Raw genomic sequence first — 18,769 nt, 5'->3', positions numbered from 1 at the left:
TTGTTAGTTTGTTTAATGTTTGTTTGTTTTCATTGACTGTTTTTTGTTTGCTTTGTTTGTTTGCCTTTTGTTAGTTTGTTTAATGTTTGTTTGTTTTCATTGACTGTTTTTTGTTTGCTTTGTTTGTTTGCCTTTTGTTAGTTTGTTTAATGTTCGTTTGTTTTCATTGACTGTTTTTTTGTTTGCTTTGTTTGTTTGCCTTTTGTTAGTTTGTTTACTATTTGTTTGTTTGTTTGTTTTTATTTACTGTTTTGTTTGTTTGGCTTTTGTTAGTTTGTTTACTGTTCGTTTGTTTTCATTGACTGTTTTTTTGGTTGCTTTGTTTGTTTGCCTTTTGTTAGTTTGTTTAATGTTTGTTTGTTTTCATTAACTGTTTTTTTGTTTGCTTTGTTTGTTTGCCTTTTGTTAGTTTGTTTACTATTTGTTTGTTTGTTTGTTTGTTTTTATTTACTGTTTTTTGTTTGTTTGGCTTTTGTTAGTTTGTTTACTGTTCGTTTGTTTTCATTGACTGTTTTTTGTTTGCTTTGTTTGTTTGCCTTTTGTTAGTTTGTTTAATGTTTGTTTGTTTTCATTGACTGTTTTTTGTTTGCTTTGTTTGTTTGGCTTTTGTTAGTTTGTTTAATGTTCGTTTGTTTTCATTGACTGTTTTTTGTTTGCTTTGTTTGTTTGCCTTTTGTTAGTTTGTTTAATGTTTGTTTGTTTTCATTGACTGTTTTTTGTTTGCTTTGTTTGTTTGCCTTTTGTTAGTTTGTTTAATGTTCGTTTGTTTTCATTGACTGTTTTTTGTTTGCTTTGTTTGTTTGCCTTTTGTTAGTTTGTTTAATGTTTGTTTGTTTTCATTGACTGTTTTTTGTTTGCTTTGTTTGTTTGCCTTTTGTTAGTTTGTTTAATGTTTGTTTGTTTTCATTGACTGTTTTTTGTTGCTTTGTTTGTTTGCCTTTTGTTAGTTTGTTTAATGTTCGTTTGTTTTCATTGACTGTTTTTTTGTTTGCTTTGTTTGTTTGCCTTTTGTTAGTTTGTTTACTATTTGTTTGTTTGTTTGTTTTTATTTACTGTTTTGTTTGTTTGGCTTTTGTTAGTTTGTTTACTGTTCGTTTGTTTTCATTGACTGTTTTTTTGGTTGCTTTGTTTGTTTGCCTTTTGTTAGTTTGTTTACTATTTGTTTGTTTGTTTGTTTTTATTTACTGTTTTTTGTTTGTTTGGCTTTTGTTAGTTTGTTTACTGTTCGTTTGTTTTCATTGACTGTTTTTGTTTGCTTTGTTTGTTTGCCTTTTGTTAGTTTGTTTAATGTTTGTTTGTTTTCATTGACTGTTTTTTGTTTGCTTTGTTTGTTTGCCTTTTGTTAGTTTGTTTAATGTTTGTTTGTTTTCATTGACTGTTTTTTTGTTTGCTTTGTTTGTTTGCCTTTGTTAGTTTGTTTAATGTTCGTTTGTTTTCATTGACTGTTTTTTTTGTTTGCTTTGTTTGTTTGCCTTTTGTTAGTTTGTTTACTATTTGTTTGTTTGTTTGTTTTTATTTACTGTTTTGTTTGTTTGGCTTTTGTTAGTTTGTTTACTGTTCGTTTGTTTTCATTGACTGTTTTTTTGGTTGCTTTGTTTGTTTGCCTTTTGTTAGTTTGTTTAATGTTTGTTTGTTTTCATTAACTGTTTTTTTGTTTGCTTTGTTTGTTTGCCTTTTGTTAGTTTGTTTACTATTTGTTTGTTTGTTTGTTTGTTTTTATTTACTGTTTTTTGTTTGTTTGGCTTTTGTTAGTTTGTTTACTGTTCGTTTGTTTTCATTGACTGTTTTTTGTTTGCTTTGTTTGTTTGCCTTTTGTTAGTTTGTTTAATGTTTGTTTGTTTTCATTGACTGTTTTTTGTTTGCTTTGTTTGTTTGGCTTTTGTTAGTTTGTTTAATGTTCGTTTGTTTTCATTGACTGTTTTTTGTTTGCTTTGTTTGTTTGCCTTTTGTTAGTTTGTTTAATGTTTGTTTGTTTTCATTGACTGTTTTTTGTTTGCTTTGTTTGTTTGCCTTTTGTTAGTTTGTTTAATGTTCGTTTGTTTTCATTGACTGTTTTTTGTTTGCTTTGTTTGTTTGCCTTTTGTTAGTTTGTTTAATGTTTGTTGTTTCATTGACTGTTTTTTGTTTGCTTTGTTTGTTTGCCTTTTGTTAGTTTGTTTAATGTTTGTTTGTTTTCATTGACTGTTTTTTGTTTGCTTTGTTTGTTTGCCTTTTGTTAGTTTGTTTAATGTTCGTTTGTTTTCATTGACTGTTTTTTTGTTTGCTTTGTTTGTTTGCCTTTTGTTAGTTTGTTTACTATTTGTTTGTTTGTTTGTTTTTATTTACTGTTTTGTTTGTTTGGCTTTTGTTAGTTTGTTTACTGTTCGTTTGTTTTCATTGACTGTTTTTTTGGTTGCTTTGTTTGTTTGCCTTTTGTTAGTTTGTTTAATGTTTGTTTGTTTTCATTAACTGTTTTTTTTGTTTGCTTTGTTTGTTTGCCTTTTGTTAGTTTGTTTACTATTTGTTTGTTTGTTTGTTTGTTTTTATTTACTGTTTTTTGTTTGTTTGGCTTTTGTTAGTTTGTTTACTGTTCGTTTGTTTTCATTGACTGTTTTTTGTTTGCTTTGTTTGTTTGCCTTTTGTTAGTTTGTTTAATGTTTGTTTGTTTTCATTGACTGTTTTTTGTTTGCTTTGTTTGTTTGCCTTTTGTTAGTTTTGTTTAATGTTCGTTTGTTTTCATTGACTGTTTTTTGTTTGCTTTGTTTGTTTGCCTTTTGTTAGTTTGTTTAATGTTCGTTTGTTTTCATTGACTGTTTTTTGTTTGCTTTGTTTGTTTGCCTTTTGTTAGTTTGTTTAATGTTCGTTTGTTTTCATTGACTGTTTTTTTGTTTGCTTTGTTTGTTTGCCTTTTGTTAGTTTGTTTACTATTTGTTTGTTTGTTTGTTTGTTTTTATTTACTGTTTTGTTTGTTTGGCTTTTGTTAGTTTGTTTACTGTTCGTTTGTTTTCATTGACTGTTTTTTTGTTTGCTTTGTTTGTTTGCCTTTTGTTAGTTTGTTTAATGTTTGTTTGTTTTCATTGACTGTTTTTTTGTTTGCTTTGTTTGTTTGCCTTTTGTTAGTTTGTTTAATGTTTGTTTGTTTTCATTAACTGTTTTTTGTTTGCTTTGTTTGTTTGCCTTTTGTTAGTTTGTTTACTATTTGTTTGTTTGTTTGTTTGTTTGTTTTTATTTACTGTTTTTTTGTTTGTTTGGCTTTTGTTAGTTTGTTTACTGTTCGTTTGTTTTCATTGACTGTTTTTTGTTTGCTTTGTTTGTTTGCCTTTTGTTAGTTTGTTTACTGTTCGTTTGTTTGTTTTCATTGACTGTTTTTTTGTTTGCTTTGTTTGTTTGGCTTTTGTTAGTTTGTTTACTGTTCGTTTGTTTTCATTGACTGTTTTTTTGTTTGCTTTGTTTGTTTGCCTTTTGTTAGTTTGTTTACGGTTTGTTTGTTTGTTTTTTTTATTTATTGTTTTTTTTGTTTGCTTTGTTTGTTTGGCTTTTGTTAGTTTGTTTACTGTTCGTTTGTTTTCATTGACTGTTTTTTTTGTTTGCTTTGTTTGTTTGCCTTTTGTTAGTTTGTTTACTGTTTGTTTGTTTGTTTTCATTGACTGTTTTTTTATTTGCTTTGTTTGTTTGCCTTTTGTTAGTTTGTTTACTGTTCGTTTGTTTTCATTTACTGTCTTTGTTTCTTTGCTCTTTGTTTGCTTTTTGTTTGTCGTTTGTATGTTTGCTAGTTTATTTTTGTTCACTTATGTTTGCTGTTTGTTTGCCTTTTTGTTTGTTTGTTTGTTGGTATGTATTTGTTTGTTTGTTTGTTTGTTTGCTTGCTTTTGTTATTTGTTTGCTGTGTGCTTTTGTTTGCTGTTTGTTTTTGTATACTGTTTTTTGTTTGCTGTTTGGTTTTTGTTTGCTGTTTGTTTTGTTTGTTTGCTGTTTGTTTTTGTATACTGTTTTTTGTTTGCTGTTTGGTTTTTGTTTGCTGTTTGTTTTGTTTGTTTGCTAGTTTGTTTGTTCGTTTTTTTTTTTGCTGTTTGCTGTTTGTCTTAATTGGTTGATTTTATTTAGCTTTTTTATTGTTTGCTTTTCATTTATTTTTAATTATTTGTTTTATAGTGTTTAGTTTGATCTGACTTTTGTTTTACTTTAGAAATGTATTTTTTTGTCAATTTATGTATAAATTATCATTGAAAAAAAATACAGTACAGTATACTGTAGGACATATGAAATTACGTTTTATTTAATCCTAAATGCATTATGTACACACACACACACACACGCACACACACACACACACACACACTAATTTAGACCATAAAATTTAATTTATACAGTTTAATCTAACTACCTTACAATAAATTAAAACGATGGGGGAAAATTACATCGTTTTAATTTATTGTAAGGTAGTTAGATTAAACTGTATAAATTAAATTTTATGGTCTAAATTAGTGTGTGTGTGTGTGTGTGTGTGTACATAATGCATTTAGGATTAAATAAAACGTAATTTCATATGCCTTACTGTATACTGTACTGTATTTTTTTTTCAATGACATGGTAGCAATATGCAGTATTTGCATTATGATTGAGATTTTTTTTTTTTATTTCTTATTTTTTAGCTTTTTTTTTTTTTTTTTGTCTCACTCTTATCTAGTTTGGACTGCAGTCATAATTTCAGCATTTCACCATGATACGAAATGTTTCATCATGTGTTTGTGATGAGTTTAAATCTGTCCTCAATTCAAACACCAGTGCAATTTAGGAAACTTCTTAAGTCAAATTGAGCTAGCATGAAATATGCAAATCCAAAACAAAACAAAATTATGGAAATTACCAATTTCTGAGAGAAAGCATAAGCTCTGCTGCCCACATGAACACAGCCGAGGGAAGACGAGATGGAGAGAAGAGACTGTAAATGCTACTTTTATCAGAACAAGAGGATTATTTATAAATTTATAGAATATATAAAGCATATACTGGAATAGTTGGCAGTTCATTCCGCTGTGGCGGCCCCTGATAAATAACCGACTAAGGAAAATGGATGAATGAAAACAGTTTTGTGGAAACTTTGAGACATTTGAATTCTCAGGTTCTTTGATGAATGAAGTTGAAAAGAACAGATTCTTTGAATGGAATAGAATTGATTCTTTGATCATTAGAACATTGAAATGAGCATCATGTGTTTGAGTGAGAATCTTCAGTAATGGTGTTTTCTGTGTGTATGTGTTTGTTCAGGTGAGGATCTGCATGTTTGTGCTCCTCTGGAAACCTGCTGTAACTCTCAGATGGAGGAAAGTTTCAGTCACAGAAGCTCTCGGGACTTCCAGAAGCTCATGGACGACGCCAGTGAGGAGCTCAGAGACACATTTATGAGCGGACATAAAAGGTTTGATGGTACGATTTCTTCCTTAACATTCATTAACTGTACTGGGGACTCTTTTCCTCTCTGTTTTCATACAAACAGCTCATTAATAAGACATTTTATTTGTATTGCACTCTTCAATTAAATACAAGTGTATATGTATTAGTGCTTTTTACAATACTTATTGTTTCAAAGCAGCTTTACAAAAGGTGCACATTAATGCATTACAATCAAATATAAGTTATATATGAACATAGACTCACTGGCCCCTTTATTAGGTACACCTGTCCAACTGCTTGTTAATGCAAATTTCTAATCGGCCAATCACAGCGCAGCAACTAAATGCATTTAGGCATGTAGACATGGTCAAGACAATTTGCTGCAGTTCAAACTGAGCATCAGAATGGGGAAGAAAGGGGATTTAAGTGACTTTGAATGTGGCATGGTTGTTGGTGCCAGACGGGCTGCCCTGAGTATTTCAGAAACTGCTGATCTACTGGGAATTCACGCACAACCATCTCTAGGGTTTTACAGAGAACGGTCTGAAAAAAGAGGAAATATCCAGTGAGCGGCAGTTCTGTGGTGCAAATGCCTTGTTGATGCCAGAGGTCAGAGGAGAATGGCCAGACTGGTTCTAGCTGGTAGAAAGGCAACAGTAACTCAAATAAGCACTCGTTACAACTGAGGTCTGCAGAAGAGCATCTCTGAACACACAGTCTAGATTTCTGCTGCCACATTCGGATGGTCGGGTCAGAATTTGGCATCAACAACATTAAAGCATGGATCCATCCTGCCTTGTATCAACAGTTCAGGCTGGTGGTGGTGGTGTAATGGTGTGGGGAATATTTTCTTGGCACACTTTCGGCCTATTATAACCAATTGAGCATCGTGTCAACGCCATCAGCCTACCTGAGTATTGTTGCTGACCATGTCCATCCCTTTATGAGCACAGTGTCTCCATCTTCTGATGGCTACTTCCAGCAGGATAACGCACCATGTCATAAAGCACGAAGCATCTCAGACTGGTTTCTTGAACATGACAATGAGTTTGTGTTTAAATGGCCTCCACAGTCACCAGAGCTCAATCCAATAGAGCACCTTTGGCATGTCCTGAAATGGGAGATTGGCATCATTGATGTGCAGCCGACAAATCTGCAGCAACTGTGTGATGCTATCATGTCAATATGGAGCAAAATCTCTGAGGAATATGTCCAGTACCTTGTTGAATCTCTGCCATGAAGGATTAAGTTAGTTCTAAAGGCAAAAGGGGGTTCAACCTGGTACTAGTGAGGTGTACCTAATAAAGTGGCCGGTGAGTAACCTGCAGTTTTATAGCATATAGGTGATGTCTAATGGTACATGTTTATTCATTCATTCATTTTCTTTTTGGCTCAGTCCCTTTATTAAAATGTGGTCGCCACAGCGGAATGAACCGCCAACTTATCCAGCATATGTTTTACACAGCGGATGCCCTTCCAGCAGCAACCCATCACTGGGAAACATCCATACACACACACTCATTCACACGCATACACTACGGATAATTTAGTTTACCCAATTCCCCTATATCGCATGTCTTTGGACTTGTGTGGGAAACCAGAGCACCTGGAGGAAACCCACGCCATCACGAGGAGAACATGCAAACTCCACACAGAAATGCCAACTGACCCAGCCGACCCACTTTCTTGCTGTGAGGTGAACGTGCTACCCACTGCCCCACTGTGCAGCCCTTATTCACGTTTAATTTTCCTACATACATGCTACTCACAGTGCCTTACGAACATAAACAAATAGTAGGAAACAACATCAATATCAGTTATAAATAACTTATTTCAGCATAGTAACTCATACGTAATATATCGGCATGTCGAAATAACTTAATTCAGCATAGTAACTCATACGTAATATATCGGCATGTCGAAATAACTTATTTCATCATAGTAACTCATGTGTAATATATCGGCATGTCGAAATAACTTATTTCAGCATAGTAACTCATGCGTAATATATCGGCATGTCGAAATAACTTATTTCAGCATAGTAACTCATACGTAATATATCGGCATGTCGAAATAACTTATTTCAGCATAGTAACTCATACGTAATATATCGGCATGTCGAAATAACTTAATTCAGCATAGTAACTCATACGTAATATATCGGCATGTCGAAATAACTTATTTCATCATAGTAACTCATGTGTAATATATCGGCATGTCGAAATAACTTATTTCAGCATAGTAACTCATACGTAATATATCGGCATGTCGAAATAACTTATTTCATCATAGTAACTCATACGTAATATATCGGCATGTCAAAATCACTTATTTCAGCATAGTAACTCATACGTAATATATCGGCATGTCGAAATAACTTATTTCTGCATAGTAACTCATGTAATATATCGGCATGTCGAAATAACTTATTTCAGCATAGTAACTCATGTGTAATATATCGGCATGTCGAAATAACTTATTTCAGCATAGTAACTCATACGTAATATATCGGCATGTCGAAATAACTTATTTCAGCATAGTAACTCATACATAATATATCGGCATGTCGAAATAACTTATTTCAGCATAGTAACTCATGTAATATATCGGCATGTCGAAATAACTTATTTCAGCATAGTAACTCATGTGTAATATATCGGCATGTCGAAATAACTCATTTCATCATAGTAACTCATACGTAATATATTGGCATGTCGAAATAACTTATTTCAGCATAGTAACTCATACGTAATATATCGGCATGTCGAAATTAACTTATTTTAGCATAGTAACTCATACGTAATATATCGGCATGTCGAAATAACTTAATTCAGCATAGTAACTCATACGTAATATATCGGCATGTCGAAATAACTTATTTCAGCATAGTAACTCATACATAATATATCGGCATGTCGAAATAACTTATTTCAGCATAGTAACTCATGTAATATATCGGCATGTCGAAATAACTTATTTCAGCATAGTAACTCATGTGTAATATATCGGCATGTCGAAATAACTCATTTCATCATAGTAACTCATACGTAATATATTGGCATGTCGAAATAACTTATTTCAGCATAGTAACTCATACGTAATATATCGGCATGTCGAAATTAACTTATTTCAGCATAGTAACTCATACGTAATATATCGGCATGTCGAAATAACTTAATTCAGCATAGTAACTCATACGTAATATATCGGCATGTCAAAATAACTTATTTCAGCATAGTAACTCATACGTAATATATCGGTATGTTGAAATAACTTATTTCAGCATAGTAACTCATACGTAATATATCGGCATGTTGAAATAACTTATTTCAGCAAAGTAACTCATACGTAATATATCGGCATGTCGAAATAACTTATTTCAGCAAAGTAACTCATACATAATATATCGGCATGTTGAAATAACTTATTTCAGCAAAGTAACTCATACGTAATATATCAGCATGTCGAAATAACTTATTTCAGCAAAGTAACTCATACGTAATATATCGGCATGTCGAAATAACTTATTTCAGCATAGTAACTCATACATAATATATCGGCATGTTGAAATAACTTATTTCAGCAAAGTAACTCATACGTAATATATCGGCATGTCGAAATAACTTATTTCAGCATAGTATCTCATACGTAATATATCGGCATGTCAAAATAAGTAGAAATGTCATAATAATTAAAAAAAAATTTCTCAGTTCTTTTCTTTTTTTCCCCATCATACCAAAATATTGAACAATACATTTTTTTTGTTTTTGTATTTATTTATCTATTTTTTTTTTTTTCAGATTTCTTCCTGGAGCTGCTGGAGAGCACTGAGCGCTCTCTGAACGAGATGTTTGTACGCACTTACGGTAAACCGTACCTGCAGAACGCCGAGGTTTTCCAGAGTCTGTTCTCAGAACTACGACGTTTTTACACCGGCGGAAACGTCAACCTGGAGGAGATGCTGAAGGACTTCTGGACGCGATTATTAGAGCGCATGTTTCAGCTGCTCAACTCTCAGTTTCAGATCACGGACGAATATCTGGAGTGCATTGGTAAATACACGGAGCAGCTGCGGCCGTTCGGAGATGTGCCTAAAAAGCTGAAATCGCAGGTGACTCGAGCGTTTATTGCCGCGCGCACATTCGTACAGGGACTCGTGGTCGGACGGGACATCGCTAACAGAGTCACTCAGGTGAGATGAAGAAACTCTGAGCTGTGTTTGTTATTTATGACTTTTTTATTTCAAATGTTAACAAATTTGTCTTTTAGATAACTTTTTGATTCATTTTCCTTCGGCTTAGTGCCTTTATTTATCAGGGGTTGCCATCAATGTGCGAATTATACATTGACAATCAGGGGGGGTCAACTTTTTCGGTAATGTTAGTTTGTTTGATACATGCTTCAGTAAATCAAATGAATATGTTTATTTAAATTACATCTAATTTATTCATGAAAGGTAAAAAACAGTTTTCAGTGTTTTGTGGGATGGGCTATTTAGTGTATTCTGACCTGGGGGTCTCTTCTTCGTATGTGGTTTACTTGGTTAGCTGGATTTGGTTATTGACGATTTGACATGATCCAGGATCGTTTCGTTCTTCAAAACTGGAATATTGCAACTCTCTACTAGCCGGGCTTCCAGCTAATTCTATCAAACCTCTTCAGCTGCTTCAGAATGCAGCAGCACGAGTGGTCTTTGATGAACCCAAAAGAGCACATGTCACTTCCGCTACTCACCCGTTTGCACTGGCTGCCAGTTGCTGCTCGCATCAAATTCAAAGCTCTGATGTTTGCTTACAAAGCGACCTCTGGCTTTGCTCCTTCTTATCTGCTCTCACTTCTGCAGATATATGTGCCCTCCAGAAACTTGCGTTCTGTGAATGAACGTCGCCTCGTTGTTCCATCCCAAAGAGGGAAGAAATCACTTTCCCGAACTCTCGCATTCAATCTGCTCAGTTGGTGGAATGAACTCCCTAACTACATCAGAACAGCAGAGTCACTTGCTGTCTTCAAGAAACGACTAAAAACTCAACTATTTAGTCTCCACTTTCCTTCCTAATCTGTAACTGCCTCTCTGGCTATACCACTAACTGTACTCTCTCAAAAAACCCCAAAACAAAACAACAACAAAAAAAAACATTACTAACGCTTTGCTTCTTAGACTTCTTAGACACACCTGAAACTTGTCTACAGCACTTGTTCACTGCTGCTCTTATAGTTGTGTAAATTGCTTCCTTGTCCTCATTTGTAAGTCGCTTTAGATAAAAGCGTCTGCTAAATGACTAAATGTAAATGTAAAACTAATCCAAGAGTTGTTGTCATAGCAACAGTTCTGGTAGCTCAACCCTGTTCGGGAGCAAGCTTATTTCATATAAACAGGATTAGATCTGGTGTATATATGTGTGTATATGTGTGTATATATATATATATATATATATATATATATATATATATATATATATATATATATATATATATATATATATATATATATATATATATATATATATATATATATATATATATATATATATTAGTGCTGTCAATCGATTAAAAAAATTAAGTTATTAATCACACTTTTTTGAAAATTAATCGCGATTAATCACATTTAAAAGACTGAAACTTGTAATTTTGGCTGTTCAAATGTAAAATTTATGTAAACGCAGGATAAAAACTGTTTAAATTCAAAATATGATTGTTTATTAGAATTTTTGTTTAACTTGTAACACAGATTTCTTCATGTAAACAACATGCATGAAAAGTAAACAATCAAAATCCTCAAACTGTTGACTTGACAGCTATATTTATTACAGAAATAACAACACAGGCATGTTAATGCCATTTGAGTTTCAAAACAATTAATGCCAATAAAGAAAGAAATTGATTTCCATGTTGGTTTCTAAATGGACTGCAGAAAAAAAGCCAAAATACAGGTGTTGCAGATATGGAAAATTATAATAATAAAGTATTGAGTACAAACTATTGTGCTCATTGTAAAGTTGTATTGCTGTGAGTTGAGAACATTAATTATAAAGTAGAAACAGTTTACTTTACTCCTCCTTTACATTCAGCCAGTTGCTAAAACCGTCCAGTCTGTTGACATTATCGGGGGATAATGTGGACCTTTACTTTTGAATGATGTGAGCTGAGAGTGCAACGCAATCTCACGGCAATGCGTAACTTTTTGATTTAGTGGCTATGGACAATGAGGTTTAGGCAGATTTGTTGCTAAGAGACAGACAGACGGACGGACAGACAGACAGACAGACGGACACAACACGCGCAGAAAAGGGCAGCCGGAGCGACTCCCTTCAGATTCAACATGCATGATCGCGTTCATCAAATTTGCCTAAACTAATTGTTCTAAAATATGGCTGTATTTCACAAGGATTCTGACACAACAACGCGAAGCAGACACTTATGTAAAAACTTAACAAAAGTTATGTTTAAGGGGGAAACGCGTCAAACTTAATAAAACATTGGAGGGCGCATGCTGAAAGGCAGACTAATGCGCTGTCTTTAACAGCTCGCGACTTCATCTGGCGCTTTCTGAGTACATTTACATAGACACCAATACTCCGATTTTAATATGATTAAGATAATACTCTTAATAAGAGTCTACCATGTAAGCAGCGATTTTTGATTACCTTAAAGGACCACAGAGTTCCGAAATGCGGAGGTTTTTCTTTCCGTTCGCCATGCGGTATCAAATTATATTAAAACAAAAGTCGAAAGTTAAAAATGAAACACCTGAAATTGCATGAAACTCTGGAGGAAACGCTGGAGAGCCTGGTAATGCGACATTAATTGTTTTATACTGAAACTTGCCTTCAAAAAGGGCTTCCTTGGCTTTTCCATATTTCTTTGCATGTTGAACACACGTCGACCACAATAGGAAATTAAAAAAACTGCAACTGCGTTAATTGCGTTAATTTTTTTTACATGTTAAATAATTCATATTAATCGCATGCGTTAATGCGCAAATTTTGACAGCACTAATATATATATATATATATATATAGAAAGAAGCTGGATGACTGTCAATGTTCATTAACCTAATTTTGTAAATTTTTTGTAAAAAAAATTGGTTACAGACAGAATAATGGTACTATTATGTGAATGCAAATGCAGAGAGATGTGACGCTAGTGTGGTGACTGGTGTATTGTTGTTGTGTGTGTGTGCAGGTCAACATGAGCTCGTCGTGTGTCAGTGGTTTTACGAAGATGCTCTACTGCTCGTATTGTCAGGGTTTGTTCACACTGAAGCCCTGCAGAAACTACTGTCTGAACGTCATGAAGGGCTGCTTTGCAAACCAGGCCGATCTCAACAGTGAATGGAGCAAATATATCGGTAAGAGGAACACTCATGCTTATACAGGGTTTTGATGAGGTCAGTAACCTTTATGCTTGGCTGTTCTGTATTTAAACTACAGCATGTGTTGTACAATTAAAAGCTCAGATGCGTTATGAAAAAACATAAAAACAGATGCATCTGTAGACACAAGGAATCTGATGGATGGATTTATGGATGAATGTATGGACAGATAGATGAATTGATGGATGGGTGTAAGGATGGATTTATGGATGAATGTATGGACAGATAGATGGATTTATGGATAGATTGGATGTATGGATAGATGTATGGATGGATTTGTGGATGAATGTATGGACGGATAGATTGATTTATGGATAGATTGGATGGATGTATGGATGGATAGATGGGTTTATGGATAGATTTATAGATAGATGTATGGATGGATTTATGGATGAATGTATGGACAGATAGATTGATTAATGGATAGATTGGATGGATGTATAGATGGGTTTATGGATAGATTTACAGATGGATGTATGGATAGATGTATGGACGGATAAATGGATTTATGGATGGATGGATAGATTTATGGATAGATAGACAGATTTATGGATGGATGGATATATCTACTGGATGGATGGATGGATGGATGGATGGATGGATGGATGGATGGATGGATAGATGGATTTATGGATAGATGTGTGGATTGATTTATGTATGGATGGATGGACCATTAGATGGATGAATGGACGGATGGATGGATGGATGGACAGATAGATGGATTGATGTATGGATGGATGGACGAACAGATGGATGGTTGGGTGGATAAATGGATGCATAAATGGATTGGATAGATTTATGGATGGACAGATGGACAGATTGATGGATAGATAGATGGATGTATAGATTTATGGATGGAAAGTTACATAGATGGATAGCTTTGTGGGTCTTGGATTTGTGGATTTAGGAATGGATAGATGGACAGATGCATCTGTGGATTTATGGATGGGTGGATTGATGAATAGATTTATGGATGGATAGATTTATGGATAGATGGATGGATGGATGGATGGATGGCTGTATGTATAGATTTATGGACAGACAAATAGACATAGACAGATGGATGAATGGATAGATTTAAGGATGAATGGATATATGAATTGATGGATAGATGTATGGATTGATTTGTGGATGGATGGATGGATGGATGGATGGATGAACGGACGGACAGATGGAAGGACAGATAGATGAATGGATGGATTAGTGGATAAATGGATTTATAGATAGATGGATTTGTGAATGGACAGATAGACAGACAGATTAATGGATAGATTTATAGATGGATGAATATATGTATGTATTTATAGATTTATGAATGGACAGATGGACATAGATAGATTGATTGGAAGGATGGTTTGATTGATAGATATACTGTATGAGTGGATGGACAGACAGACAGACAGACAGACAGACAGATAGATTTATGGATGGATGGATAGATGGATTTATGGATATATGTATGGACTGATTTATATATGGATAGATGGACTGTTAGATGGATGGACGGACAGATGGATTGATGTATGGATAGATGGATGGATGGATGGACAGATGGATGGTTGGGTGGATGAATGAATGGATAAATGGATTGGATAGATGAATGGATGGACAGATGTACATAGATGGATGGATGGATGCATAGATTTATGGATGGATGCATACATGCTGTAGATGGCTAGATGTATGAATGGATTTATGGATGGGTGGATTGATGGATAGATGGATGGATAGATGAATAAATGGATTTATGGATTGATGCATGGATAGATGAATGGATAGATATTTCATTTTTAAATGTGTTTTTATATTTTTATATCTGCGCTGTGTAAAGAGCTAGCTATACTTGCATAATAAACTTACTTTACATGATTTAAAAATATAATAATTATAATAAAGATCAACAAAAAATATTATAATAAACTCCAAACTTACCGAATCAGTCCTGCGAAATAATCAAATCTGAGACGCAAATAGAAAGCGGCTCATTTTTCAGTGTTCTTGAGCTCCGTCTCGCTGCAGCTGTCCTTCAGGAATTTTCTCGGTTTATTCCAGGCAGATTTTGGGCAGAGCTTTTGGTTTGGCTCAGATGGGCACAGCGGGACGTTTTTAACATTTCTACCATAGTGCAGAAATGGGGAAATCCAGTGTCCTGTTCCAACCCAAACCCTGAGTCACCGAGAGCACAAAACTGACACACTCGCACACTGCAAAAAATGCTTTTCTCACTTCTTTTGTCTCATTTCCAGTCCAAATATCTAAACATTTCGGATATGTTTGTAGAAAAGGCCTTTTGTACAATGCACTGATATTGTTAATAGGGATGCAATGATTAGCCGATTTCATTATTAACTGCGTTTAAATTCATTACGGTTAATTATTCTTAAAGCCTTCTCAACGGAATCAAAGGAGAAGCAATTTAAGGGCAATAAAGAACCTATAAAAACGATTCTCCAGCAATCCCTTAGGGTGTAACATGCAATTTAGCACAATATACACGAATAATAAAAGTGGTTCTCTACAGGTTCTACAGTACATAGCACTTAAAGGGGTTTCATTTAGCCTTGTGTTTTGTTTATATGTACAGAATGAATTTATCAGTACTTTACACTGCTTGCTCAATCGCATGCATCATGTGTCTGCAAATTAGACGCATTCTGTAATGTCCTCAGATTTTCCCTCATTTGCAATGCAACTCGGAGTCGCACAATCGAGAGCTGTTTAGCGGAGAATAATCTGAGCTGAATTTCAATCCAGTGTATTTGCATGTGTCTTCAGCTCTGTGAATGGAAGATCAACGTCTATTTCTGGAGGCTTTGGGACAGTCTAGTCGGAGAAACACACGCACGCACGCACGCACGCGCACACACACACACACACACACACACACACACACACACACACACACACACACACACACACACACACAAGCACTCTTTATAACTAGAGCTGCTTTAGATCAAACCTAAACATGTATCAGCTTTAGTATAATCTGTCAATATAACGGGGCACCTACAGGAAACCCACACCAACATGGGGAGAACATACAAACTACACACAGATATGCCAACTGACCTAGCCGAGATATAGATGGATGCATGTATGGATGGATATATATATATATATATATATATATATATATATATATATATATATATATATATATATATATATATATATATATATAGAGAGAGAGAGAGAGAGAGAGAGAGAGAGAGAGAGAGAGAGAGAGAGAGAGAGAGAGAGAGAGAGAGAGAGAGAGAGGAGAGAGAGAGAGAGAGAGAGAGAGAGAGAGAGAGAGAGAGAGAGAGAGAGAGAGAGAGAGAGAGAGAGAGAGAGAGAGAGAGAGAGAGAGAGAGAGAGAGAGAGAGAGAGAGACATACAGAGACATACACACACACACACACACACACATACGCATACGCACACGCACACACAGACACAGGGTTTGTCCACATTTTTTTTTTATTGCAGTAAATTTTTAAATTTAAAAAAATTCAACCCAACTTTTTTTTCAGTAATGTTTCAGTAATGACCCATTGTTGGGTTAATTCAACTTGGGAATTGACCCATTGTTGGGAAAAGACACTTTTTCACCTTACACGTGAAAAAAGATGCAAAGTGTCAAAAAAAAAAAAAAAACCCAGCACACCTTTGCTGGTTAAGTTTGTCTATATTTGACCCAATGTTTATTTTATTGCAGTAAATATAAATAAAAAAAATTTCAACCCAACATTTTTTTAGTAATGTTTAAATGACATTTTTAACCTAGTGGTTGGGTTTGTCACCCACTTCGGATGTTATCACTCTATTGAATGGGTGTAATCAGTGGTTATCAGCTGCTATATATGGGCCAGTAGAGGCCTTCTGTGCATACTGGTAGGCTCAGAAGGCTGTTCTCATCCATCCACATGGTTAACTAGCTATACTAATAAAGAATTAGCTATACTAATAGTTTTTACATTACTGTGAGGGTTGGAGTAGACGTTAATAAAATACAATTATTAGGAAATTTAATAAATAAAATAAATAAATTCTTGTTAGCTTCCGGCTGCAGCCATATGTGATCTATAGCTGATTAATCATGTGGATGGATGATAACAGCCTTCTGAGCCGACCAGCAGGTGCAGAAGGCCTCTATTAGCCCATATCTATTAACTGATAACGCTCATTCAATAGAGTGATAACATTCAAAGCGGCTTGGTTTGTCTATATTTGACCCATTGTTGGGTTAATACACTCAGCTTCTTTTTTTTCACGTGTAAGGTCAAAGTGTGTAAAAATGTATATATTGGTAAAAAACACACACACACACTTTACTAATATGCACTACGTTCCATCAACCAAAAATGAAGCTTAAAGTCATAGGTGTTGTTGTTGGTGTTGTGTTGTTGTTGGTTGTTGTTGTTGTTATGTTGTTGTTGGTTATTATTACTCTGGCAAGAGCATTAACTTTAGCATCAACATATTTCCTCATTAACGACTGAGATGTTCATTTAAGTTTAAATTTATAAAGTGAATGTAAAAATTTTAAATTTAAAAAATTCAACCCAACTTTTTTTTCAGTAATGTTTCAGTAATGACCCATTGTTGGGTTAATTCAACTTGGGAATTGACCCATTGTTGGGAAAAGACACTTTTTCACCTTACACGTGAAAAAAGATGCAAAGTGTCAAAAAAAAAAAAAAACCCAGCACACCTTTGCTGGTTAAGTTTGTCTATATTTGACCCAATGTTTATTTTATTGCAGTAAATATAAATAAAAAAAATTTCAACCCAACATTTTTTTTAGTAATGTTTAAATGACATTTTTAACCTAGTGGTTGGGTTTGTCACCCACTTCGGATGTTATCACTCTATTGAATGGGTGTAATCAGTGGTTATCAGCTGCTATATATGGGCCAGTAGAGGCCTTCTGTGCATACTGGTAGGCTCAGAAGGCTGTTCTCATCCATCCACATGGTTAACTAGCTATACTAATAAAGAATTAGCTATACTAATAGTTTTTACATTACTGTGAGGGTTGGAGTAGACGTTAATAAAATACAATTATTAGGAAATTTAATAAATAAAATAAATAAATTCTTGTTAGCTTCCGGCTGCAGCCATATGTGATCTATAGCTGATTAATCATGTGGATGGATGATAACAGCCTTCTGAGCCGACCAGCAGGTGCAGAAGGCCTCTATTAGCCCATATCTATTAACTGATAACGCTCATTCAATAGAGTGATAACATTCAAAGCGGCTTGGTTTGTCTATATTTGACCCATTGTTGGGTTAATACACTCAGCTTCTTTTTTTTCACGTGTAAGGTCAAAGTGTGTAAAAATGTATATATTTGTAAAAAACACACACACACACGTTTACTAATATGCACTACGTTCCATCAACCAAAAATGAAGGCTTAAAGTCATATGGTTGTTGTTGTTGTTGTTGTTGTTGTTGTTGTTGTTGTTGTTGTTGTTGTTGTTGTTATTATTACTCTGCAGCATTACTTTAGCATCAACATATTTCCTCATTAAACTGAATGTTCATTTAAATTTAAATTTAAATTGAATGTAAAAAATTATTTAGTTGACACTTTTTAGTCCAAATCTTGGGTTTGTTCATATTTGACCCAACACTGGATAAAAATAACCCAGCATATTTTAGAATGTAGGAATAAAGCCATCAACCACAAAAACGTTACTGCTTTATATAGAGCTCTTATGCTCTCCCAGGCAGTATTTATTTAATCAGAAATACAGTAGAAACAGGGTTAATGTAATTTTTGTTTTCTCTTCAGAATAGATGTTCTCTATAGCGATCTTTAGAAAACTATAATTAATTTCTGTGATTTTACAACTGGTATTATTAAATTGTTTACATTAAATTATTTATTACTTTTGATTTATTTGTTATTTATTAAATGTGATTCATTCATTAAATTAATTCATAATAAATTAATATATATTTATTATTTATTTTTTATATATATTTGTTTGATTTATTTATTAAATGATTTATTAATTTTGATTTGTTATTC

At 33.9% G+C, this 18,769-nt stretch overlaps 1 protein-coding gene across 1 annotated transcript in view; it reads left to right on the top strand.

The window, feature by feature from the left end:
• The window catches only part of gpc6b (glypican 6b), a 60,525-nt gene that overhangs the window by 12,217 nt on the left and 29,539 nt on the right, over positions 1-18,769 (top strand). Inside the window, exons 2-4 of the mRNA XM_056464988.1 lie at positions 5,248-5,406; positions 9,174-9,565; positions 12,556-12,721. Of these exons, the coding sequence (XP_056320963.1) occupies positions 5,248-5,406; positions 9,174-9,565; positions 12,556-12,721 (717 nt within the window). The remainder of the gene's footprint in view (positions 1-5,247; positions 5,407-9,173; positions 9,566-12,555; positions 12,722-18,769) is intronic.

The sequence above is a fragment of the Danio aesculapii genome, chromosome 9 (assembly GCF_903798145.1).
Source record: "Danio aesculapii chromosome 9, fDanAes4.1, whole genome shotgun sequence".
Taxonomy (NCBI): domain Eukaryota; kingdom Metazoa; phylum Chordata; class Actinopteri; order Cypriniformes; family Danionidae; genus Danio; species Danio aesculapii.
Note: the sequence above shows the minus strand (reverse complement) of the source record. Positions and strands in the feature narration are given on the sequence as shown.